The sequence below is a fragment of the Carya illinoinensis genome, chromosome 1, assembly GCF_018687715.1.
Source record: "Carya illinoinensis cultivar Pawnee chromosome 1, C.illinoinensisPawnee_v1, whole genome shotgun sequence".
Classification (NCBI taxonomy): Eukaryota; Viridiplantae; Streptophyta; class Magnoliopsida; order Fagales; family Juglandaceae; genus Carya; species Carya illinoinensis.
The window spans coordinates 16,929,968-16,955,791 of NC_056752.1; the positions used below are offsets into that span (position 1 = coordinate 16,929,968).

General features: G+C 34.5%; 1 protein-coding gene across 1 annotated transcript; it reads right to left on the bottom strand.

The window, feature by feature from the left end:
• Positions 1-21,086: 21,086 nt before the first annotated feature.
• On the bottom strand, positions 21,087-21,842 carry LOC122303926. The gene is made up of 2 exons (XM_043115919.1): positions 21,648-21,842; positions 21,087-21,392 (listed from the first exon to the last, which is right to left on the bottom strand). The coding sequence occupies exons 1-2, from the start codon at positions 21,817-21,819 to the stop codon at positions 21,208-21,210; spliced, it is 357 nt and encodes a 118-aa protein (XP_042971853.1). The 5' UTR covers positions 21,820-21,842; the 3' UTR covers positions 21,087-21,207.
• Positions 21,843-25,824: the final 3,982 nt, after the last annotated feature.

Here is a 25,824-nt window from a genome sequence, read left to right on the forward strand (position 1 = left end):
ACTGGTTATACTTGATGAAAGGGGAACTTTTATCTTATGAAAGGGGAACTTTTATACTTGATGCTTCATTAAGAAGGATATTCTTTTAAAGTCGAGTTACGTTGTGGTTCCTCTGTTATCTAAAATAACTTATTCTTAAACTTAGGGAACTCTCAAGGACTTCTCTATTTTGCAATTTTATGTAAAATAACTAACAATATGTCAAAATAAGGCTTCCATTGAATTATATAAAACTAACGTAAAATACATATGAGCAAAAGTGTTTCTGTACATTTAACATGAATTATTCATCTATGTATCATATTCTTTATTATTTTGTTTATCTACCTTATTGTTTTTTATATTGATCACGTTTACACTTTTATTTACAAAAACATGCAAATGTCACAATATTATTAGAATATTTAATCATAATAAACAGAAGAATACTCATATTAACAATTGTGTAAGACATGACAAAAGGATAAAAAGTTCACAAAAAATAGAATGAACGAGTTTTCCCATTTATTTTCTTTTTAAATAAATATCATTTTTCCCATAGAGAAATATTCACTACAACAAAAAAGACTTTTTGGGACGAAATAAAAATCATCCCAAAAAGTGAGATTTAGGGACAAATTTCATATTTCGTGCCAAAAAAATGACGGAATGCCTATAACATTCAAACGCATTCGAACGGTCTAGTTAGGGATGAAATATTTTGTCCCAAATAATTAAACCATCAAATAGTATTGATTCAACATTTGAACGGTTAAATTTAACCGTTCGACCCTAGATTTTGGCGCGTTAAGTAAAATTGTTTAGAGGAAAACTGCTATACCGTTTGAATGTAACAATTTAACCGTTCGAATGATGAATCAACACTGTTCGAACTTGATTTATAGGGGTCAAATGGTGACCATATGTTTTTTTTTTTTTGGCAGAATTATATTTATATTAACTAGTAATTATAAGAAATTAGTCAATTAAATAATAAGAATAATATAAATTAATAATTAGTTCAGAAAATATAAAATAATACTAATTCATAGTTAAATACAGAATTTACAAAACACAAAATATTTTCCATACTAAAAATAAATAAATAAATAAAGATAGAAAGTACTAATTAAGACCCAAAGTCTTTGCACACTTCCTCCACTGCAGCTATACGTTCCTCTATTTGTGTCAGTCGAGTACTGATGGTGACCTAAGTCGCAGACATGGCATCAAACTTTGTATGTAACTCAGAGATGCTAGCAGTAATCTCTATACGCAGCATAGACATAGCAGAATTAATCTCCATACGCACTGAATTGATCACCGCTGATGTCTGTTCGCTGATCGCTGCATGCACGATCTCGGCCATCACCACATGAGTAATGTTGTGTACTGATGCCTCAGTCTGTGTAGATGTCTCAACAGCTGTCCCTCTATGATCTTCCGGTTGTGCATTTCTCTAAGGATCAACCGGTTCTGAAACATGTCCACAAAGACGCAGTCTCGAGTGTCCAATGCTGCGTGAGAGGGTGGTGCTGTTTATCCGTCCCATCGGCTCCCGTTTACGCTCAGTAACATCAGGCACAACACCAGCAAATAGCATAATCAAGGTGATCAGGATTTCAAATCGCAGTATATCCATCGAAATGTACCGGGACTCTGATCGAATCCTATCGAATATATACCCCACTAGGTCGATAGGAATGCCACAAGCGACCCGTATCATAAATTTCATTCGATCAATGCCAACCTCTGTCTTATGCTGCCAAGGGTCAATGTTGTTGGCGATTATCAAATTTAGGATCTTGAAGAAAGAAGATAGATCTGCCTGTTTGATGCTCTTCGTCCCATCATACGGTGGAGCATCTGGACCAACAACAAAATCCCTCACCTCATGATCAGCAAGGGTATTGACCTCATCACTATAAACTGACGCCTCCTCCTCAGCTGTCTCCGCCTCAATTGAAGGATCAGACTCTCTAGGCACCACGTTTGGATATGCATCTGACAACCTAGGAATACCGAGATGCTCAACAAGTCCATCCCGTGAAAATACAACTGAAACTCATCAGGCAGAGATCCTGTATGCCCCTCCGTCATCTGGGCTGGCCTTACCGAGCTCTCTATAGAACTGAGCAATAATGTCAATATAGGAGACTGGCCCCCATGCTTCCTCCCACTCATCTAGGATAGGTCCCCAACACGATCACTGAAGACTGATGGCAGGGAATGACCCTCCCAAACAAGACCCTGGAAATCAGAAATCTTCATCGGTCGCTCTAGTGAAATAGTCATCTCCCTGCCTGAACCGCTACTAGTCTCAGTAGGATTGCGTCACTTACGTCCCGCCCTAGAAGAAGACATTATAATCAACCTGAAATTAAAAATTAGATATACAACATTAACGATAAAAATATAATAAATAACTATTCACAGTACTTTCATACTAATAACAATTTAATAAAGTGAGACATTGTGAACAACATAATTTTTAATAAATAATATCACATTATTTAATATTAATAGAAATTTAATATTTAACAAAATGTGATAAATTTCTATATTAATTTAATTATAATATAGAAATTATTCTCGTTAAGATTTAATGGAACTACAATATGGAATAAAAATAATGATTCACTAGTATTACTAAATTTAATTATACCATTCGAACTCCTAAAATACTGCTCGAACAGTACCTGTACCATTCGAATCTATAAAACAATGTTCGAACGGGATTGGATTGGCTCCTACGATTTGAACGTCTAAAAAATGTTCGAATGGTTAACTATTACCGTTCGAACATTGTTTATAGTGTTCGAACAGTATGCGAATCAATTTTAGAGACGACGCTGAGTCGACTCAGCCATTGAAATCCATGGAGTCCTTTGATTCCATGGATTTTTCACCAAAATAATACATAGAAACCTAAATAAACCTTCCTACAATGGATTAAAGCAAATATACGGTGAGTATTGATGAATAAATTGGTTTATTTTAATTCAAACAAATAATCTATCAAAAACCTAAATATAAATGGTAAAATGATTAAAACAAGAAGAGGACCAGTACTTAGAGCAAGAGGCTTTGATTGGGTACTGTTCACGGCGGCAAGGACGGCTTTGAACAGCGGAAATGGATGGTTAAAGTCTTGAAAGGACGTTGGAAATTTCTGTTTGGTGTCCGTGAAAATGACGTCCGCGGCAAGTTATATATATAAAATGTTCGAACGGTTATGTTAATACGTTAGAACAGTTAACTGAAAAATATTAAACATTTAAATACTATATATACTATATTATTTAATATATTATAATATATCATAATAATTTATTATGATATTAAATATTATATATTATAATATATGTTATTATATATATAATATATTATATATAGTTATTATGTTTAATATAGTATATTAAACATAATATACTCAAAAGCATAAAAAAAGAAAAGCCTTCCACTAGTGCTTTAACTAGCAGAGAGGAAGATGGTTTTGTTCAAACTACAGATGAAGACTCTTCTTAAAGTGATTCTCCAACTGTAAGAAATATTGATTTACTTGAAAAGAATTTTCAAGGAATTGATTTAAAAATGGAAACTGCCGGACTTTCTTCTAAACCCAATCCAATGAGTTTTACGAAGAATTGGTATTCCAAAACTATTCTTCCTAATTTACAATTTGAAGAAAAGATTTTCCAATCTCAATCTGTGTATTCTGCTGACAAAACTCACGAATGGAATATTGATGGGTTGTCTGAATAAGAAATCCTCAATACCATGAGTAAAATGTCTCTTGTTGCAAATGCTTATATCAATAATAATATCAGAGAACCTGATATTGTTATTATTTTAACCATTGGTTTTACTAGAATGATCTGTAATTGGTGGGATAAACACCTTACTATGGAGACCAGAGAAAAGATCCAACCTGCTTCCTTTGCTTCAACTGTTTCAACACCCTATGATCCATATGCTAAACCTGTTGCTTCAGCAATAATAAGATCCACCCAAATGTTTTTACCTGCTTCAAAACCCAGTACATCAAGAAGATGTATTCATGGAATCTGTTTTACATTGAACCTAACAGGTCAAATGATACAGATCCATACAAAATTGTTACCCATTATTTTTCCCAGAATTTCCACTGGATCCTGGAGAATCCAGCAAAAAATCTCCAATATTATTCTAGTATTTTAATTCACACCGATTCACTTATTATCAAACCTATCTATGATAAAAACAGACAGTTCGAAACTAATCTATCATAGTGCTTATTTCTCTAGATTCATCACTGAGGAAGATTGGGGCACCCAGCCCTCTACTTTAAAGAAATTTCTTGATTAAGAAATATTCTACAATTATTATGACTATATTAACGCTTGGTTCAAATTCATGTTATTCCAAACACCAGATATGTCTCATTCATGGTTTTTTAACTTTGATAAAACTTTCTAAGGAAAAATTCCACTTTGGTTTAACAAATGGTGGCACCAATTTGGACCCATTCCTGATATTTTTCCGGAATAGCTCCAATAGGCCTTTAAATGTTTCCAAGCCCAAATCCCTGCAAGACTGGATGGATATGTGACAAAATTTCCATATTCCCTTCATTTTTGCAAATGGTTCAAACCTCCATGGATCTTAAAATGGTCCTATGAGAAAAATGGTGATTTACTAATGAAATATGCTTTCGTCAAGTGGTAGGATAGATTCCCTCGCATGAAGAATATTATTAATGTTGTTTCTAAAGAGTTCGCACAGGCTGCTCCAGACCTAAAGAACTCTGCAGACTTTCTTGCTATTGATCGATCTTCAACGCCTGAATATCCATTAATCCAGGCACCAACTACTTCAACGAAAGAAAAAGCAACCGCTTCCTCTTTGGAAAAATCTGCTAAATCCTCTAAGTCCAAAAAGAAGAATGTTCTCAAAGGACTTACAAAAAAGGATTTGATCTATTTGCTCAAACAATCGGTGAAAGAAGATAATACTGACTCAGATTCAGAAGCATCTTCAGTAGCCTCCTACAGTAACTGCTTTAAAACGTTGTCAAGAAAGACGACGATGGATTACCTCTTTTTGGTCAAAAAACTGATTTTTCTCCTTTCGATGGTGTTAACACTTTGATCTATACTATTATCAAACATTTCATTGTTACTCCTTCAAATATTACAAATCGTGTTTCTGATTATTTGAATAATTTACGATGCCGTCAGATGTCTGACTATCGATGGTATCAAGATGTTTTCATGTCCAAGGTGATGCTTCATGATGACAGTCAAAAGCCATACTGGAAAGAAAAACTAATTGATGGTTTACCTCATTTATTTGCTCTCAAAGTCAAGGATGAACTTATTGATATCTAGGGATTTCTTAATTATGACAACTTCACCTATGGTGATATTTTCAATGTAATTAAGAAACTTGGTCTTAGTATGTGCAATGATCAAAGAATGCTTCATCAACAATTGAAAAATAGCAAGAAAGCCAAATACGAAATGGGAACATTTTGCGAACAATTTGGCCTTCCTCCTATTGCTCCCTCCAGACAAAAGCATAAATATTTCACAAAGTTTTCTAAACCTCATGGTGGCAACAGGAGAAAACCCCATTTAATATATTATATTATATATATAATATACTATAAGTTATATGATGTAGTATAATATAGTATATAATATATTATATACTAGTATAGTATTATATAACATATATGTGATATTAAAGGTCACACTATATATGATAGTATATATATGTTACATATAGTCTACTATATTAACATATTATATTTTAGTTTTAGTCTAATTAGATGACACTATACATGCTAGTACTATAGATGACACTATATATAATAGTATATACATGTTATACATAGTCTATTATATTAACATATTATATTTTAGTTATAATCCAATTAGATGATACTATATATGCTAGTACTATAGATGACACTATATATGATACTATATAGATGTTATATATAGTCTAATATATATGCTTTACTATAATATTAGATGTAGTATGATATTATATATTATATTATAGTAAATATAATATAATCTATAATATGCTTGATTATATATTATAATATGATATTACTATGTTACTAAACTATAGTATCATCTAATATGTCTATATATATTAATGTTGTTCTTTTATTTAAAGGTATAGTGTAAAAAATTTTTTATTAAACATTTACCAAACCTTTCGAACTATTAGTAATAAGCGTTTGAACAGTTTGGTAAACGGGCATTACCGTTCAAACGTACTATTTATACGTTCGAACGTGAAACTTCAGGAGAGAAATTTTTTCCGCTTCATTATTTCATGTTCGAACGTTTAGTAAATAACAGTTCGAAAGGTAAGTGTTCTACATTTACACCACAGAACCTCATAATCTCGCTCTCCTCCCACGACTCTCAGTCTCGCTACGGACATAACCAGAGCCAAATCTCCCAACCAATGCGATTCTCCCTCAATCCAACCCCCAAATACTACTAGTTTTCATCTCACTCTTATATTTTCGGATTAATCTGTTATTTTTACAGCTTTTTGGGGAGTATTTTCACTTTGGGTACAAATCTCGTTGCATTTTCATCTCTCAAAACCAGGTATGCTAGCATATTCTCATTTTAGTTTGAATATGATATTTTGCAATGTTAGAAATTTGTTTGTTCTTGATATTGTGTGTTTTCGTTTGTGATTAATGGAGTTTTCGCTTGTTGAAAACGACTGGAATCTGGAATAAACATGTTCGAATGGTAATCGAACGTTTATGTTATATTCGAACATAGTATAACACCGTTTGAACGAAACGTTATACATCAATTTCTTTACAATTAGAAATTAGAATATATAAGGATAGTTATCCTATTTAAAAATAGTTTAAAAATACTTAAACCAAATAAAAATACAAATAGTTAATACTAAATCTTTAAATTAAAATACAAATAGTTATGATTTAATAATACTTAAACATTTAATTCTAAATTAATAAAATGAAGTATTTTAATTAAATTACTACTAAATCTTTCAATAATACTTAATAATTAGAGTTTTTGTTGTATTGCTGTATAAATAATATGTTGTTACTGTTTGAAATATGTTAGCATATCTTGCATTGTTTGTTTTTCAAAATAAATCTTAGACCCGTTCGAGAGTTATCAATCCGGATGAATGCTTGATTGACAACTCGTGAATTGTTCAGAGTGGACAGTTTGGGATTGTAAGATCATTCTCGCAAACTATCGAACTATATCTGTTATCTTCCAGCATTATAATTTTGGTAGATTCATCCCTTATTCTCTGGATATGCAGTTTCAGTGATGGTGCATCGACGTGTTAATTGTTGGTGTACACAACTAAACAAACATATTTGGAGAACTATGGGGAGATGCTGCTGAAATTTTGTTGGACGTGATAGATAATAGATCATAGGTTTGTGACTATGATCTTACAATCCCAAATGGGATAGGACCAATTACCCGGTGAAAGGTGGCATACTTCTTGATTGATACATGATACATGCTTGTTGTTGATACACACATGACTGTTTGTAATGAAGATAGTTGGCATGGATAAGAGTTGGATGCAAGTTAGCGATCGATTGGGTCAGAATTACAACGTATATGCTGAAAGTGTTAAGAAATTCTTAGAGTTCGCATTGGTTACATGTGATAGTGATGGGCGTATTAGATGCCCATGCAAATAATGCAGGAATTTGCATTCTCATAAGATAGACTTGATGAGAGAGCATCTGTTTTATCAAAAGTATTGACAAGGGTTATACTGATTGGGTCTTATATGGCGAACCATATCCAACTTCATTCGAGGAGCCACATGAAGAAGAAGAGATCGATGAAGATGTACAACCAGAGGTTGTTGGAGATGAATACAATGAGGATATAGAGCAAATGTTAGGTGGCATCGATGCGGGAATTTTTATGGATGAAGGTGATACAGACACATCAAGTTCAAATGATGGGGCCATAACACTTTTGCACGATTGTGGAATGATTCACAACGTGAGCTATATCCAAGATGTAGAAGATACAGTAAGTTGTCATTTACCGTAAGATTGCTTCACATAAAATCATATGCCGATTATCTATTAAGGCTGTCAATATATTACTCGAGCTGTTTAAAGAGGCATTGTCATCAGATAATACTTTACCTCGTAACTTCTATAAAGCAAAAAAGTTGAAACGAGGATTCGGATTTGATTACAAGGTAATACATGCATGTAAGAATGACTACATATTATTTTGGCGAGAGAATTAGCAGTTGAACGAGTGTCCCATATGCCACGAATCAAGATGGACATCTGACAAGCAAAATGTGCCGCAAAATGTAGTACGCCACTTTCCATTTATACCTAGATTACAACGATTATATATGTCACGTGCAACGACTGTAGACATGAAATGACACTCATCAGCTAGAGTAAGGAAAGAGGATATTTTGTCACATCCTGCTGACTCCTAAGTGTGGAAGGAATTTGATTAGGAACAACCATGGTTTGCTGAAGAACCGCGTAATGTGCGACTTGGGTTGGCAATAGATGGATTTAATATGTTTGGAAACATGAGTACTAGTCATAGTACTTGGCCAGTTGTACTTATGCCGTATAATCTACCACCGTGGAAATGTATAAAAGATCCATATTTCATGATGAGTTTGCTCATTCCAGGTCCAAGATCACCGAAAAATGATATAGACATACACTTACAGTCATTGATTGCAGAATTAAAAGATTTGTGGGAGAATGGGGTTGTCACATTTGATTCATCAATAGGCAAGTCGTTCAAGATGCATGCTGCCGTGTTATGGACAATAAATGATTTTTCAGCTTATGGAAACTTGTCAAGTTGGAGTACTAAGGGGAAAATGGCATGTCCAACTTGTAACAGACATACCAAATCTAAATGGCTTACTTATAGGAGGAAATTATGTTTCATAGGTCATCATTGATTTTTAACTAGTGACCATAGATGGTGGGGAAATTCACAAATGTTTGATGGTACTGTTGAATGGGGCCAACCTCCACCATTTTTGTCTGGTGAAAATATACTTGCACAATTTATAGATGTTGGTTGTAATGAATTTGGTAAAAAACAACAAAAGAGAAAACGAGTTACAAATAAGTTAAATTGGACAAAGAAGAGTATATTTTTTGAACTCTCATACTGGCCGAAGTTAAAATTATGGCATAGTCTTAATGTTATGCATATTGAAAAAAATATCTATGAATCCGTTTTGAGAACATTGATGTCAATTGAAGAAAAAACAAAGGATACATTAAACTCAAGGAAGGATTTGAAGCGGTTAAGAATAAGACTGGAAATGCAATTGCAAGAAAATGGTTCGTCGGTTTACATGCTGATCGGGTGGTATACATTGTCAAGGAATGAAAGGGCTACATTTTGTGAGTGGATAATGAAAATTAAATTACCGAACGATTATGCCTCAAATTTGACATGGTATGTATGAACAAATGATTGGAAAATAACTGGATTAAAAAGTCATGATTGTCATGTCTTTTTACAGTGTATCTTGCCTATTGGTATCCATGGGTACTTGACGAGAGACGTGCTCGTGGCTTTGACTGAGTTGGGTTCATTTTTTAAAGACTTATGTGCTAGGAGGTTGAATGTAGAAGCTTTGGATCAAATGGAACAGGAAATTGCCATAATATTGTGTAAGTTAGAAAGTATTTACCCACCGTCATTCTTCGACATCATGGTTCACCTAGCCGTTCACTTGCCACGTGAGTTTCGACTTGTAGGACCAATTTAGTATAGATGGATGTATCCCATTAAACGATTCCTTGGAAAGTTGAAATGTACAGTGGGTAACAAGGCTCGCCCAGAAGGATCAATTATAGAAGCATATATTGATGATGAGTGGCATACCTTCTGTTCCAAATATTTCCAAGGAGATGACACCAGGTTTGATCGGCCGAAAAGAAACTTTGATGTTGACCGAGCAAGAAAGCGAAATGTGTTTTCTGTATTTTCCCAACAAGTACGTCCACTTGGTGTAGTGCGTGGTTATGACTTGTGTGGAAGAGAGTTTGAGAAAGCTCAGTGGTACATGCTGAAGAATTGCCCTGAAATAGAGAACCACTTGAAGTAAGTTATAATTTTTTGTTAATTTAAATTCGCTCCTTTACTTTAAAAAAATTCTAAGAATATAAAAGATGTGTGGTAATCATCAATTTCAATTATCATATTAACATGCTCAAGGAACTAGGAATAAATGATATAAACCAGAAACATGAAGAGGAGTTCCCGAGATGGTTTGAACGATGGGTAATGACATTACATATGCTTTAGTCAATAACCAAATTTAAAATATTGATCGTTTATTATTGATATAATAGAAGCTTTACTCAATATGTAGGTTGTACAAATACATGCGAATAATCCAAACGATATATCGGATGAATTATATGCATTAGCGCATGATCCATCAAGACACGCTACTCGATATTCTGCATGTATTTCTCAGGGAAGTAGGTATCACACAATGGATTGAGATTGTTATAGGAAAACACAAAATAGTGGTGTCCTAGTTGAAGGAAGTTATGATGGAGAAAATATTGATTTCTATGGGGTTATTGTTGATATAATTGGAATGAAATATTTGGAGGAGCTTGCAGTGTATTTGTTTAAGTGTGATTGGTGGGATTTAAGCAATCCTCAAACTAGAGTCCATGATGATGAATATTTTTTGAGTATTAATACATAAAAAAAATGGTATGAAGATGAATTTTGGCTTCTTAAGCATCTCAAGTATTCTACTTAAATGACCCGAAGTTAGGAAATCAATGGCGAGTAGTACAAAAATATTCTCTAAGAAATATATATGATGTTATCCCTCAGGCGAAAGGACAAGATAAAGAATAAGATGATTCCTCTACTCAAGAAGCATACCAAGAGCGTCAGCCCGTCTTTAATTTGTTTGTAGATTTGAGCCAGTATGAGATGATTCAATTAAATAGAGAAGATATTGAGGCTGAAATTGTTGATGCGACAATTGAGCAAAATGTTGAATCATCTGAAGTATCTACAGATGATGAGACCGAATTGTCAAATGATATTGATATAGATTATGATTGACCAATTATGTGTTCACATTACATTTGATGAACACTATTTTACTTAATGAATATTGTATCAATGTTTTGAAATTATGCCACCGAAGAGGAAGGAAGTTCGCATCCTATCTCCACCTGTTCCTAGCTCTCCTTCAGACTCACCATTAGAGATTGACTCTACTGAACAAGGTAAAATTATAATAGTCATAAAAGTTATTAATTAAAGTCATATAATAGAAATTGATTACAATGTTATATTTTATAGAGTTCACAATACAATCTCGTCAAGGGCGAGGCACTACTAGAGGCGTGACATTGGAAAAATATCGTAAGGTGGGTAAGATCAAGGTTAACATTCTTGATGAACATACCGGAGGTGAAGGAAAATCAGCAGCTTGGCTTGCATCGCATGTTGGTGCTCTTACACGAACTTATGCACCTTTGGCAACGAGTTCATGGAAGAAAGTCCCCCAAGATATTAAAGAGCTTATCAAGAAGCGTTGTTTGGTAATGTTTAAAACATTTATTTAGTAAATTAAATTTTTTTATTTTACTTAAATTTAGAATATTATAAATGATAATATGTTTGTGTAAATTTTTTCAATGATGATTTCGAATTAAATTTTGGTCGGAGAGAGGAGCGTAAGGCTATGGAAGAGCTTATGAGTAATGCATTCCGCAAATATAAGGCGAGGTGTCATGAGCATTATAATAAGTTCGAGAACATAGAAGATGCATGCCAACATCCTTTTCAGGATGTTCGACTTTCTAAGTGGGAAAAATTTTGTGACATGTTTGAGGATCTATAATATAAGGTATAATTAAATTAATTATTTTAGTTTTCCTATTTTTAATTTCACTTTCTAATATTTTCAATTTCTACGTAGGAGTGAAATTCTATAAACAAAACAAATAGATTGAAATTGAAGATTAATCATCATGTAGGCTCAAGATCTTTCCATTGCCTCTCTAAGAAATTGGTTTTGCTATTTTTTTATTGTATATAGTTAATTGAGTATATGAATCCTAATGATTTTATATGTTAACAAATATTTATTGTAGCAAGATTCAGATACCAATTATGATCTGACAAAATTATATGCTGCATCACATACTAATCGTAATGGAGAGTGGACTCATCCCGATGCCCATGAAAATTATGTAAGTATTATAATCTGTTTTAAATAAATATATTAGAATATTTATGATGATATTAACTTTTTATTTTATGTGTAGGCTAAAATGGTTGCCATACGTGCTGAATCTGCGTCAGATCAAAATTCCTCAACACATGATGTTGATATTTTTACATAAGTTCTGGATCAACGTTCAGGATATTTGAGAGGTTTGGGTCACTGTGTAAAGCATTCTCCCTCTTCCTCTTCTTCCAGGTTTGCCTCTATGGCCTCTATAGCGCAAGAGAATGCGAATCGCAGAATCGAAGAATTAGTTGCAAGGCAGCATGAGTTAGAGGCTCAATTGACGAAACAATGAGACATGGAGATGCTCAAAAAACATGAAAAACAACAAGAAGAGTTTAGGAGAGAGATGCAACTCTAAATGCAGTAGCTTATGCAACATTACAGGCCTCCAAGCAATTGATGGTTTTTTACGTATTGATTTTGGGATTATCTAATTATGTACGAACAATGCTAGTCTCACAGTTATTTATTTAGTTTGCACTTATTATAAAACTTTTGTGAGTATTAAACAGTTTTTAATGTATTTTTTTCAAATATTATGAATGTCTATTTGGTTTTTTATTATTATGGGGTTTTAATAAAATAGTTATCGTTCGAACGCCATTGATTAAAATGTTCGAACGACCGCAGATGATCACATAACGTTCAAATGCCATTTATTTTCGTAGCATTCAAACATAACTTTTATTCGTTCAATCTCTTTTACCATTTGATCTGTCCCTTTAACGTTCAAGCGGAAAGCTATATTTATACTGTTAGAACATTCTCGAAATGTGTATTTGTTCAAACGTATTTTTCAATCATTCAAACAATTTAATATCGTTCGAACGTAAAATAGTAACTATTCGAATGATTTTCTGAGACGAACTTCAACTGTGACAAAAAAAATTTCTCGTTCAATCGGTATCAAATGGTTTCCTTCAAATTCGTCCCAAAAGATATATTTTGGGACGAAATGGTGTTTTTCGTCTCAAAATATCTTTTGGGACAGTGTTGTAGGGACGACCTTGGGACGATTTTATTTTTTTTTGTCTAAAAAAATTTTTTGGGACGAAATTCCTATAATTTCGGATGAGAATTTTCATCCCAAAAGAGCTATTCTGTTGTAGTGATTGTGTTCATATTAATATATGAAAAAAATGAAAAGTTATAAAAATATTACAGATTTAATGGTAGGTATAAAACATATTTAAAATGAATAAAGAAAGAAAACATAAAGAATATTTAAATGATATATAGAAAGAATAGATAAACTGATTATGGTGTATTGTAAAAGTGGTTAGCTAAAATGGAAAAAATGAGTTTTAATTAATTATTTCATATAAAAATTTAGATAAGCCATTGGGAATGCTCAAAGGGGGATAGAGTAATTCATGCCATGTGGCAAAAATGTCTGTTAAGGAAGATCAACTAAAGCTGCGAGTTGCAAAAGTTTGAAATTGCAGGTATAAAAGTTACAAGTTGAGTAACAGAGGTGGTAATTTGGAAACCAGCAAAAACCAAGTTACTAAATTTGCAATTAAACCCTATATATATAGAATGATATTTATCTTTAAAAAAAGAGATCCATATTCAGAATATTTTTATTGATTACATCGGAAACCTCTTTGCATAGCGGTTAAATCATCCCATGTACCACCTTATTTTTTGAAATATATAAACAAGAATGAGAATGAAGGATAAGCAAATAATACAAGTGGGAATGGCAATATTTGAATGTGCTAATACAGCATATGTACTTGTGACAAATGCCAAAACCATTGGTGCCATGGCGGAAAGAAGGAACCAAAAGGCCATTTGAAGAGAACTTGTGTGATTTTCAAAGAAGTATTTAGAAGGGATAAGCAGAATAGATAGGTGGATAAAGACAGCAGAAGTAGATAGCATCGACGATAGGGTATTTGTAATGATGAATGGTTTGAAAGCAGCACTTTTCCTCAAAACTACGGAGCTTGGATGTGGATGATCATCTCCACCAACGAAGTCCCCTAGATATGGTAATGCCTGCTGCAAATGTCACGGTTGTAATGAGTACAGCAACTACCAAATGGGCTTGAGTCGCTTTATCCTCATCCTCCATCTTCTTCATCCTTGCCTTCTCCCTTGCCTTCTCCCTCTCCACCTCCTTCCGCTTCTTCTCAATTTCATCATGCCCGACTTCTAATACTCATCCATTGAGATTGAAACTACATTTTTTCCAATCTAAAAAAGCACTAAACTTCTTCTGTAAAATATTTATTGTGCTAAATCGTGAGTATTCCATATTTTTCTATAGATTGAAATAAAGCGAGAAAAGAAAATAAATTCAAAAAATATTTATTTGAGAAAGCAGGGCAGCTCAGTATAAAATAAGGCCTAAAATAAGAATATATAAAGACAGTTAATTTCATATTTAAATCTATCTTATGAAAAACAAATTAGCAGTTATAAAATGAATAGGAAAATATTAGGGTTCCCAAGATGCATGTTACTCATTTCCATTCTTTATGACATATCAAATCAAATATGTTTTGAAACAGGTTATATTCGCCAGAATTACAGGAACATGTTCTTGAAAGGTGTTATATAGCTAGGTTTATAATTATTGTTTGTGTCATAACGATATAGTACTAGTTCGCATAATATTGATAAAATGATAAAGTTTACATCAAAGGAAAGGTTGTGGTTTCTTTGTCACATCATCTTCAGATTGAAGTCATAACTTAAAAGGATTCGGCTTGGATGGAACTAGACTGGGTCTGGCTTCTATTGGAATTGGACCCACGCCCTATAACCCGAAACCAAGTACCACACAATACGAGAGCAAAATTGAGTACTCCAAATTAACCTAATGGCTACCTCGGTTGCAATTAACATGACATTTTATTTCAATCTCTTATTCTGTGAGGGAGCTTCACACTGATTTAAGTGGGCCAAACGAAAGGAAGTAATGGTAAATATTGTGCTCGATCGAAGTGAAAAAAAAAAGTTGTTAAATATCTAATTATGATTCTATGAATTCCTTTGGTTTCGGTATATAACACAATAAATATATATATAACAAATTATTTAAGACTGCGAGGGAGCTTCACACTAATAAAAGCTTGCTATGAAGAATTCAATAGCCATTGCGATTCTTAAGTATGGCTTAAAAAATTTGACAAAAGAGAGAAAGACTACGTTTCATTTTTTATCAAAATAATTTTTTACAGAAATTAAATTACAGAACGGCATTTTGTTTAGTTTATATATTCTTCAAACGTCGTAAGAGTTGAGTATTTTAAAATATGTTTTTATAAATTTGTTATTATCCCCTTCCTTTTAGAAATGATTTGATTATATTTAACTTTATTATATTTCAATCAGCTTAAAATATAAAATTAAAATCATATCAAACTGATTTATATTATCTGATGTGATACATAAACTAGTTTAATTTTAAAATAAAAATAAAAATAAAATTACATTCCTATTTAATATCTAATTATGATTCTATGAATTCCTTTGGTTTCGGTATTACTAGCATATCTTATTGAAAAGAACTATATATTCAAATATTAAGTATATAATTTTATTTTTTGAAGAAAGATAAAAGATTACGCCACCTCATTATCAACAGCTGGAAAGCTTTTACTTGTTAAGATTTGAAAAGCATTCTGGTTCTTTTTGTTGAAGACCATTTTGTCAACTCTTGGAGAATTCAGGACATGCTCGTCGTAGCAAAAAGAAGAATTGCAACAGTGATGGAGAGGTGTATATATTCCCGTTGTTGTCCTTCTGATTCAAAAGATTCCGGAGAGACGAATTATCTTGGATGATTAGCGCTACGAGTGGCCACTTGTTGCTCACAGCGAGATGGAGTGCATTGCGGCCTTTATTGTCAACCACTTCGCAACAATGCGGACACATTGATATAATCTCTTCTGTTACGCAGTAATTGTTGCAAAGAGCTGCAATGTGAAGAGCTGTCCTACCCTCTGCGTCTTTCATATATGCTACCTCTCTATCAGATTCCAGCAATAGTTTTGTTGGCTCAATGTTACCCATGTAAGCAGCCATGTGAAGTGGAGTCCAACCATTTGAAAAGATATAAACTTGAGGAAAAATATATTGTATTTACTTGATTAATACATTACAATTCAACACTGTATATATATACAAGTGCACCCACAATTGGTGGGATTACAAAAGTAATTAAAAAGATTGGATTACATTCAGAAAATGAAAGTACAGAAGCTAATTACATTGAAAGGAAAGTATACAAGCTAGTATCAAGGAAAGAAATAAAGCAGGACAGTTGACACTTTGTCATCTTGGTCTGTCTTCCCATATCTGTAGTTGGCCTTCACTCGAGCCACTAATTAAGCCTCCATCATCTCCATTTAATCCTCCATTTGATGATGGTAATGAATTTGAATATTCTATAACATCCCCCTTCAAGCTGATGAGTAAGGGAGTCACTCTCAACTTGTCTTGTAGCAGCAAAAATCATGCTGAAGTAAGCCCTTTTGTGAAAGTGTCAGCTATTTGATCAAGAGTACGAAGGTATTTGATAATGATATCCCCATTCACAACTTCTCACGAATGGAGTGATAATCAACTTCTATGTGTTTTGTTCTTGCATGAAAAAATGGATTAGTTGCCAATGATAGTGCCCCTAGGTTGTCACACCAAAGAGTAGGAGCTGCATTTAGAGGCACCTGAATTTCTTTTAGAAGCATTCTGAGCCAATAGAGCTCAGTTATGGTTACTGCAAGTGCTCTATACTCTGCCTCTATGCTGGATTTGGACACTACACTTTGCTTCTTAGCACTCCAGCTAATGAGACATGAGCCAAGGTAGATAGCATAACCAGTAGTTAATCTCCTGTCATTTGGGCTCCCAGCCCAATCTAAGTCACTGTATGCATTCAGAGTGAGTGACCCTTTGGTAAACAACAAGCCGTGATTGAGTGATCCCTTTAGGTATCTTAATACCCTTTTGGCTGCTGTCCAGTGAGCAGAGGCTGGAGTGTGCATAAAATGGCACAATTGATTTACAGTGAAGCTAATGTTTGGCCTTGTTAGAGTTAGGTACTGCAAGGCGCCAACAAGTTGTCTGTACTCAGTTGCATTTTCCAAGGGATCACCATTGTTTTGAGAGAGTTGAGAGCCTGCTGGTAGTGGTGTCTTGGCTGGTTTTGCTTTAGTCATTTTGAATCGAGAGAGTAGATCCATAGTATACTTTGACTGAGAAAGTAGCATACAAATAGATAAATGTTGAGCATGAATTCCAAGGAAAAAATTTAGAGAGCCTAGATCCTTTTATAGCAAAGTGTTGCTTGAGGCTGTGGATCAAATTTGTCATAGCAGGAATATTTTGCCTGTGAGTATGATGTCATCAACATGAATCAATAAAAACATGTGGATGTCAGCATGATGGAAAACAAAGAGTGAGTAGTCCACTTTAGATTCTTGGAAGCCAAATGCAAGTAGAGTTGTGGCCAGTTTGTTAAACCAGGCTCGAGGAGCTTGCTTAAGACCATATAAAGATTTGTGAAGTTTGCAAACATGAGGAGGATGCTTTTGGTCTTTAAATCCTGGTGATTGTTCCATATATACTTCTTCTTCGAGTGTCCCATGTAGAAATGCATTGGAGACATCAAGTTGTTTCAAGTTCCAATTGTAGTGAACTGCAAGAGCCAAAACAGTTCGAATTGTAGAGGTCTTGACTACTTGACTAAAGGTTTCAGTGTAGTCTATTCCATCTTCTTGCTCAAAGCCCTTGGCTACAAGTCTAGCCTTAAATCTATCCAATGAACCATCTGCCTTTTGTTTGATTTTGAAGACCCATTTGTTGTGAATAACATTCTGGTTGGCAGGTCTTGGGCACAGAGTCCAGGTATGATTGGATACGAGAGCCTTGAACTCCTCTTCCATGGCTTGAGTCCAATGAGGTGACTTGATGGCATGTGAGAAGAGGTGTGGTGTTGGTGGCAGTGTAGTGGTGGAATTGGAGACATGCAGTGTCATAAGAGGATGTTTTGTGGCTTTGTAATCTGAAAATGTTTTGGCCTTCCTGGACCCATCCATTGATCTGGTGACCATAGGATGAGAAGGGACAATAGGAATAGCTATGGGTTCTGAAATAGGTGCTGCAGGTGCTACTGATCCTTCTACCTGAGGTGAATCAGGTAGAGAGGATGTAGTGGAAATGACTGGTTCTTCAGCTTGAGTGTGGTGTTGAGGTGGAGATATTCCATCTTTTTCAAAGAGTGGCTTGGTTTTTGGTAAACCAGTGAGTGTATTTGCAGAGCCTTGTGTGGATGCAGTGTGATTTAAGGACAACATGACATCATTTAAAGGTAATGGACTTACTTGTAGAGAAGGCTCTTGTGCAGTGGACTTTGGTAGAGATGGCTTCCAGTCTAGAGTAGGGAAGGAATGCTCATCAAAGACAACATTCCTGCTTATGAAAATTTTACCAGTCATAGGATCAAGACATCTGTATCCTTTATAGTTTTGAGCAGTAACCAATGAAGATGCATTTTTTGGACCTGTACATGAGTTTGTGAGTGCTGTATTGTTTGAGGAGTGGATAACAAGTGCACCCAAAGACTTTGAGAAGAGAGTAGTTAGGGGCTTTATTGAGGAGCTTGATGTAAGGACAAGTATTGTTGAGCACAGGAGTAGGGGGTCTATGTATAAGATAGATAGAGGTATTAAAAGCATCCACCCAATAAGTAGTTGGGAGTTTGGATTGTGCTAGGAGAGCAAGGCCCATTTCAACTATGTGCCTATGTTTTCTTTCAGCAAATCCATTTTGCTGAGTAGTATATGGACAAGAAATATAATGGTTTATTCCACTAGTGAGAAGAAATTCTTTGAACTTGGTGTAGAGAAATTCACCTCCACCATCAGATTGAAAAGCCTTGATTTTCTTGTTGAACAGATTTTCTGACAGACACTTGAATCTTACAAAACACTCAAATGTTTTAGATTTTGTTTTAAGAGGATAAATCCAATAGAACCTAGAGAAATTGTCAATGAAGACAACATAGTACTTAAAGCCATCAGTAGAAAGAATAGGAGAGGTCCATAAATTAGAGTGTATTATTTCCAAAGGTTCATTGGTTACATTAACAGAAGCTGAAAAATGAAGAGTTTTTGCCTTAGCTAACTGACATGCCTCACATATTGCTACATGTTTAGTAGATTTAAGTACAGGAAAATGGGCATATTTTCTGATTCTGTCTAATGTAGAAGGTGTTGGATGTCCTAATCTACAATGCAAAACAATTGCATTAGTAGAGAATCTAAGAAAGCTGGTAAAGGTCTTGATAGGATTTGACTTGGAAAGTTTTATTGGATATAGACCATCTCTACTTTGTCCCTGCATAAGTGTCCTCCCTGTTAGGTTGTCCTTCACAAAGAAATGAGTGTCAGTTAGTTTAAACCAACAACTGTTATCAACACAAAATCTTTGAATGGAAAGCAAGTTTGCAGTAGCATTGGGACAGTGAAGAAAATTTTTAAATTTAAAGGAATTTTGAGAGTGAAATAAGGTTGAGGAGCCTGGGTTTAGAATAGGTAAACCTGCACCATTTCCCACAACCACTTCTTCATCTCCCTTGAAAGGTTCTTGAATGGTAAGGTTGTTCAGGTCTGTAGTGATGTGGTTGTTTGCTCCACTGTTAGCAAACCAAGGTTGTTCTTTAGATTTAACAAAATTCATCCGAGCAGCCATTGCTACTAGTTGTGCAGGAGGATGCCTCTCTTGATAGGAGTAGTTCATCCTATTGTAACAGTCCAGGGCTTGGTGTCCCCATCTTGCCATAGATTTGACAAGGAACTCTTTGGTTATTTTCATTTTTGGGTTTGAACCCTTGTAGTTTTCTTGACTAAAAATTCTACCTTGGTGGTCTTGTGTTTCTTCCTTTGTAATTCAAGGATTTGGACTTGTCAATGTAAAGAGCAAAATCACCATATTGAGTGTGTTGATTTCCAAGAAGAATTTCATAATTTAATAGTTCAGCTTGAAAGTCTTCAAAGGACAGAAGTGACTCTCGGGTAGCAAAATTGAAGGAGGTTATAAAAGCTGTATAGTTGGAATTGAGTCCTCCCACAACATAAGAAATTAGATCATCATTATCTACAGCCTTTCTTGCTGCAGTGAGTTGGTCAGCTAGAAGTTTAGCTTGACTTAAGTATTAAGTGCAGGTTTGTGAACCCTGACTCAAAGATTGAAGTTGCCTCTTTAGATAGGCAATTCTGGATCTAGATTGAGAGGCAAACCTAGTGGCCAATGAGTTCCACACTTGCCTAGAAGTGTGTAGGCCATAGATAGATGATAATACACTGTCAGATAAAGTGGTATTAAACCAACTAAGAAGATATTGATCCTTCTTTTGCCACAACAAAAAGTTGGGATTGATCTCAGTTCATAAATTTCCCGAGTCATCAGAGAGAAATTTAGGTGGACATGGCTCAATGCCATGAGATCATGGCTGCGTAACTAGGTAGAAACTATGAAACCTAGTTAAGATAGCTGTTGCTATCAAGTTTGATAGAAATGAAGTGAGTGATACTTGGAAGGGATAGAGTGGAGGAGGAGGAAGATGAGGTCGAAAACTGACCAGAGTTGGACATAGTGATAAGAAGAAATGGATCGAGGAAAAAAAACAAAAAGGTGCTAGCCCTCTAGGGGCTCTGATACCACGAAAAGATATAAACTTGAGGAAAAATATATTGTACTTACTTGATTAATACATTACAATTTAGCATTGTATATATATACAAGTGCACCCACAATTGGTGGGATTACAAAAGTAATTAAAAAGATTGGATTACATTCAAAAAAGGAAAGTATACAAGCTAATTACATTGAAAGGAAAGTATACAAGCTAGTATCAAGGAAAGAAATAAAGCAGGACAGTTGACAATTTGTAGCAGGACAGTTGACACTTTGTCATCTTGGTTTGTTTTTCCATATTTGTAGTTGGCCTTCACTCGAGCCACTAATTAAGCCTCCATCATCTCCATTTAATCCTCCATTTGATGATGGTAATGAATCTGAATATTCTCTAACACCATTTTGGTCTGCTTGTTTACATTGATCGCATCCGTATCTTCCCAAAATGTTTTTGTTAATTCCTAAAAGAATTTAAATGTGCCAAATTAATGTAATAATTTTCTAAAGGACTAAAAGGAAGATGTTAGCAGACATCAGTCTTTATTTACCAATATGGTAAAAAACAATCTAAAACTAAATCAATATTTGCAAAATTAAACTAAAACTGGCCCTATGCATATCAAGCATCTTTTATATTTCATGATTTCGATGTCCACATAAATATTTTTTTAACCAAATCATATTCTAGAATGCAGAAAAGATAAAATAGGCAATACCTTCATCATCCCAAAATTCTGAATGCAAAGCCGTTCTACCAAAGGGGCCATCATAAGCTGGTGACTTAAATTTGATTAAAATTTCTGACACCAAATTTGGAAAGCGTCTCTCGACAGCCAAGTAAAGTGGGTTCTCACCAGCACCAAACGAAAATTTTGGATCTACCTCCATTAGTAACTGTTTTACCACTTCAATGTAATCGATGTTCAATCAAGATTTTGACGATGGAAGCATGCACATACCTTGCCACCACATGTAATGGAGTATCGTCTTTCGCGTTGGCTTACAATAAAAGTGACGGACACTTGTCCAGTACATCATTCACAAATTTTCCCGCTAAGGCTGGGTCGGTTCCTCCAGTGGCGGGAAACTTTTCTTTGATGAGGATACTTGAAATGCAAATATGTAGGATTGTATTTTTATTAACCGTTAAAAACCCATCAAGTGGATTAGAGATATGATAATGTTCTAAGGCCTACAGGTTGCCTTGTGCCGCCGCTTTATAGATAATAGGATCCATTAATTGCAGTGATGGTTCGTCTATATGGGGTTTGGGATGGGACTGGAGAGTTGGTTTGTTGTGGTATTTATAGGGAAGGCTTACCACTCATTAGGCGTTAGACGTAATCATTACGTGTCATGTGGTAGGGTATCCCTTTAAGCTTTTACTTTTTATAGAACTAAAGTGGTAATGCTTCCTTGCTGCCATACGAGGCTATGTACGGTATACATATTTTCGTCCTATTTTATTATTATTTATAATAGTTTATTATTATTGATATATTATTTATTACTATTTTATGATCATTCACAAATAATTTTATTATTATTTACAGATAATATGAAATATTTTTAGCATCTTAAGAGCAGTAGTAGTGACTTAGTCAAAGTTTGACCAAAATTTGATTATGAAATTTACTTTTATAAATTTAGCTAGTCAGGTTAAACAATACCGAATAACAAACTCCCCGAATCTATCACTATTTTATTAAAATATTCATTTTGACTTTTTCATTTATTTTAAATTTAATTGGAATTTGAATATTTATTCCTTATTAAGTATTTAATTCTGATTACTTGGATTGAATGTTATTTCTTTCACAAATAGGGTTTAGGTTTTGTGAGAAAAGGAAAGAACATTCTTTTGTTTTTGTTCTCGAATTGTGGGAAGACAAAAACCAAATAACATCTACAAGGTTATGTACAAGAAGGTTATCAAAATGCATGGCCTTTTGGGATTGGATTATTATTAATTAATCAAATAAAACACAAGGAAGGTATAAGACATCTTGGGTGCTTCAGAGATAAGGTTTTCATAAGCTAAGAAAAAGCATTGCTTCAACAAGATTGCCCTCCATCTGGAATGAATATTTTCTGGCCAAAATATGATGTGGCTAGCAATTTGGGCTGGCCAAAATAAACAGAGCCATGATGCCAACTACCCAGCAATATTAACTAATAGTGTTTGTTAGAGCACTAATAGTGAAATAGCTATAGTTAAATTTTGGCCAAATTTTAGCCAAGTTGCATAAATTGTATCCACACCAAACTCAACGAATGAACAATATCTTTAATCAACACCAAATTCATTGGCCAATCCAAACCTATCACGGCCATGCGACAAGACCCAATCCGCAAAATGTTAACCGACCCGAAATAAATCGGGTTGGAAGTGGGTACTTCCATCTCTATATAATTGATAGCTGGTCGGGTTGGGTAATTACCAATTAGCAGAAAGTTAAATGAGCGTACTTCAAACAATGCCGTTTAGCAAATTGATTCTTCCCAAATCCCATCTTCTGATCTTGGATTTTTCATTCTTCCCAGTTCATTTCTTCCCTCCCACTCAGTCCCCGACACCTCGTCTCTACTCTCCTTGACTCTTCGTCTCCCAGTGAGCCAATGCTCCTAAGCCTCTCACACAGACTCACAGTCTTGACTCCAAGCTCCATCTCAGTCCCCGACTCTCCCAGCCTCAGTGGCCGTCACTCTCTCTATTTCAACTCTCAAGCTCCAGCCTCCCTCATTCTCTCAGTTGCCTCTTACCTTCCTTGAATCTCTCACAGTCCTACACCTCTGTGGTATATATCTCTCGCTTGCTCTTTAAGTAACTCTCTCTGAACTGTTAGGGTTAGTGTTTGTGAGAAACGCGTATTTGTGGGAAAATGGGGATTTGAGATTCTTGGTTTAAACGGGTTTTGTGGGTGTTCATATTTGAAGGGTTCTTTGATGTTGGTAACAACATATTTTAAGTTCATTTTTCCTAAGTTATCCCAAGTTATGGAATAAAATGGGGGAATTTTAACTGTTCTTTCTGGAGCCACTTGGCTAGAGCATTCTCTTCTATTTCCATTGCAAATCAAATAGGCTTTTATGTGTCTGCAATGTTAAATATTTCAATTTGGGTATCAACGTATGATGAAAAAAAATGTCTGACAGTAGTCTTGCATATCTGATATTTGAAGCCTTACATTTCTCTTCTTTCTTGGTTTTAACCGACATTTGTGTAAATTAGTAGTAATTAGGAGTTTGTCACATCCCTTTAATTATGAAAGCCATCACAGTTCACACTCCCTAGTTGTACAGGACGGACTCCTTTTTGTCCAATTTACAAATATAGTTGTAATTTGAGAGAGGGAGGGAGGACCGAGTATGCCGGCTTTGCTTCTCTATGATGGCATATCTTCTACTGTCACATTATATTATTATGGGTAAAATATCAATTGATAATTAAGTCTTTTAAAGAAATATCACCCACTCCTATTCGTGCTATTATTGTAGGTAAAAATACTAGAATAGTTCTTGTGGTTTGGCTGTTAGACAGATCATTGGTCTCTATACTCTAATTTAAACTTCTTTTTATTTACTTGGATCATTTTGTCCTTTCCGTTTCTTCTTAATCAACTAGGCATTTACCTAACAGGCTTAAAGCATCCCCATTCGGGTTTGCATATCTCCCTTATCCTCATAATTTAGGGAAAATCATCAGGTTTAAGCCAAAACCCCTCCATCCACGTCCCCATTTTGCGGTTGCCATTTACGATCAGTACAGGGATTACCCATATTTGCCGATTCACTATGCGTCAGCATCTTTGCCAAAATCCATTCGGTTTCCCCTTCCCCGCGTCTTCTTCTCTCTCGCACGGTTGGCCCCTCCCTCGCTCAGCATCTCCATCGACTGCAACTCTCCATCTGTTATTTTTGTATGTTTATCTCTTCGAAATATCTTTTATTTTTCTTTTCCTTTCTCTCTCCTTCTCTGTTTCTTTCTTTCCCTTGTTCTTCCTCCCGACACCATGAGAAATCCCTTCCCTCAAGTCTGTGAGAGATCTTTGAGAAGAGAAAAATTGAGGGTTGGTGCGTGGAGTTTGGAACTTTCACACGGTTATTTCTCTCGATTTTTAGTTGAAGATTTTGGGGTTTTTTTTCGATTTGTTACATTTGATCAATCCTTGCTCTGATATTCATCTTTTGAGGAATTGTTGAATCAATTTTTGTTGGTTTTTTGCGTCTAAATCCTTGCTTTTATATTCGGTTGTTGTTTTAATTTTTTTGTGCATTAGAGAAATTGATAAAGAGTAGATATTAAAAAAATACCATGACGTTAGAAAATGCACATATTAAAAAGAAAATTACTATTTTTATAATACGGATTTCGGTTTGAAAAATAATACTGTATTTGGTAGTCAAAATTGTATAAATATTTAGTAGAAAGTGATATTTGAAAATAAGATAATAAGACAAAAGAGTTAATAGTTAAGATTATAAATGGAGGTGAGAGAAAAAAATAATAAAAAAAGAATAGAGAAATATTATTTAATAGAATAGAGATAGAGATGGAGAATGTGATGTAGGAGGTTTTTAGAAGATAAATAAAATTTAAGAAAAAATTTTAGGGGATGTCATTTTTAGTTAAATTATAGGAGATTTTATAGGGATCCGGATGGAGATGCTCTTACAAGAATCAAATTAATATTCTAACAGTAGCTCTTCACAATTAAATTTGTATATATATAAATAGATATATTTTCCTTTTTTTGACCCTTCACGTGATCTGATGGTGCACCTTAAAGTGGACATATATATGCTCCATAGAATAAAGTGATGGTCTTAATCATTTGCACAACTCATGCTGCATTGTGCCACAGTATATGCTTTTTCAAGATTGTTATAAAT

Bases quoted from the DNA above. Each gene is read 5' to 3' on its own strand.
- LOC122303926 (XM_043115919.1), bottom strand. From the start codon at position 21,819: ATGGAGGTAGATCCAAAATTTTCGTTTGGTGCTGGTGAGAACCCACTT. The intron at 21,393-21,647 runs GTATTGCCTATT...AAATTCTTTTAG, and splicing joins AGAATTTTGGGATGATGAAG to GAATTAACAAAAACATTTTG.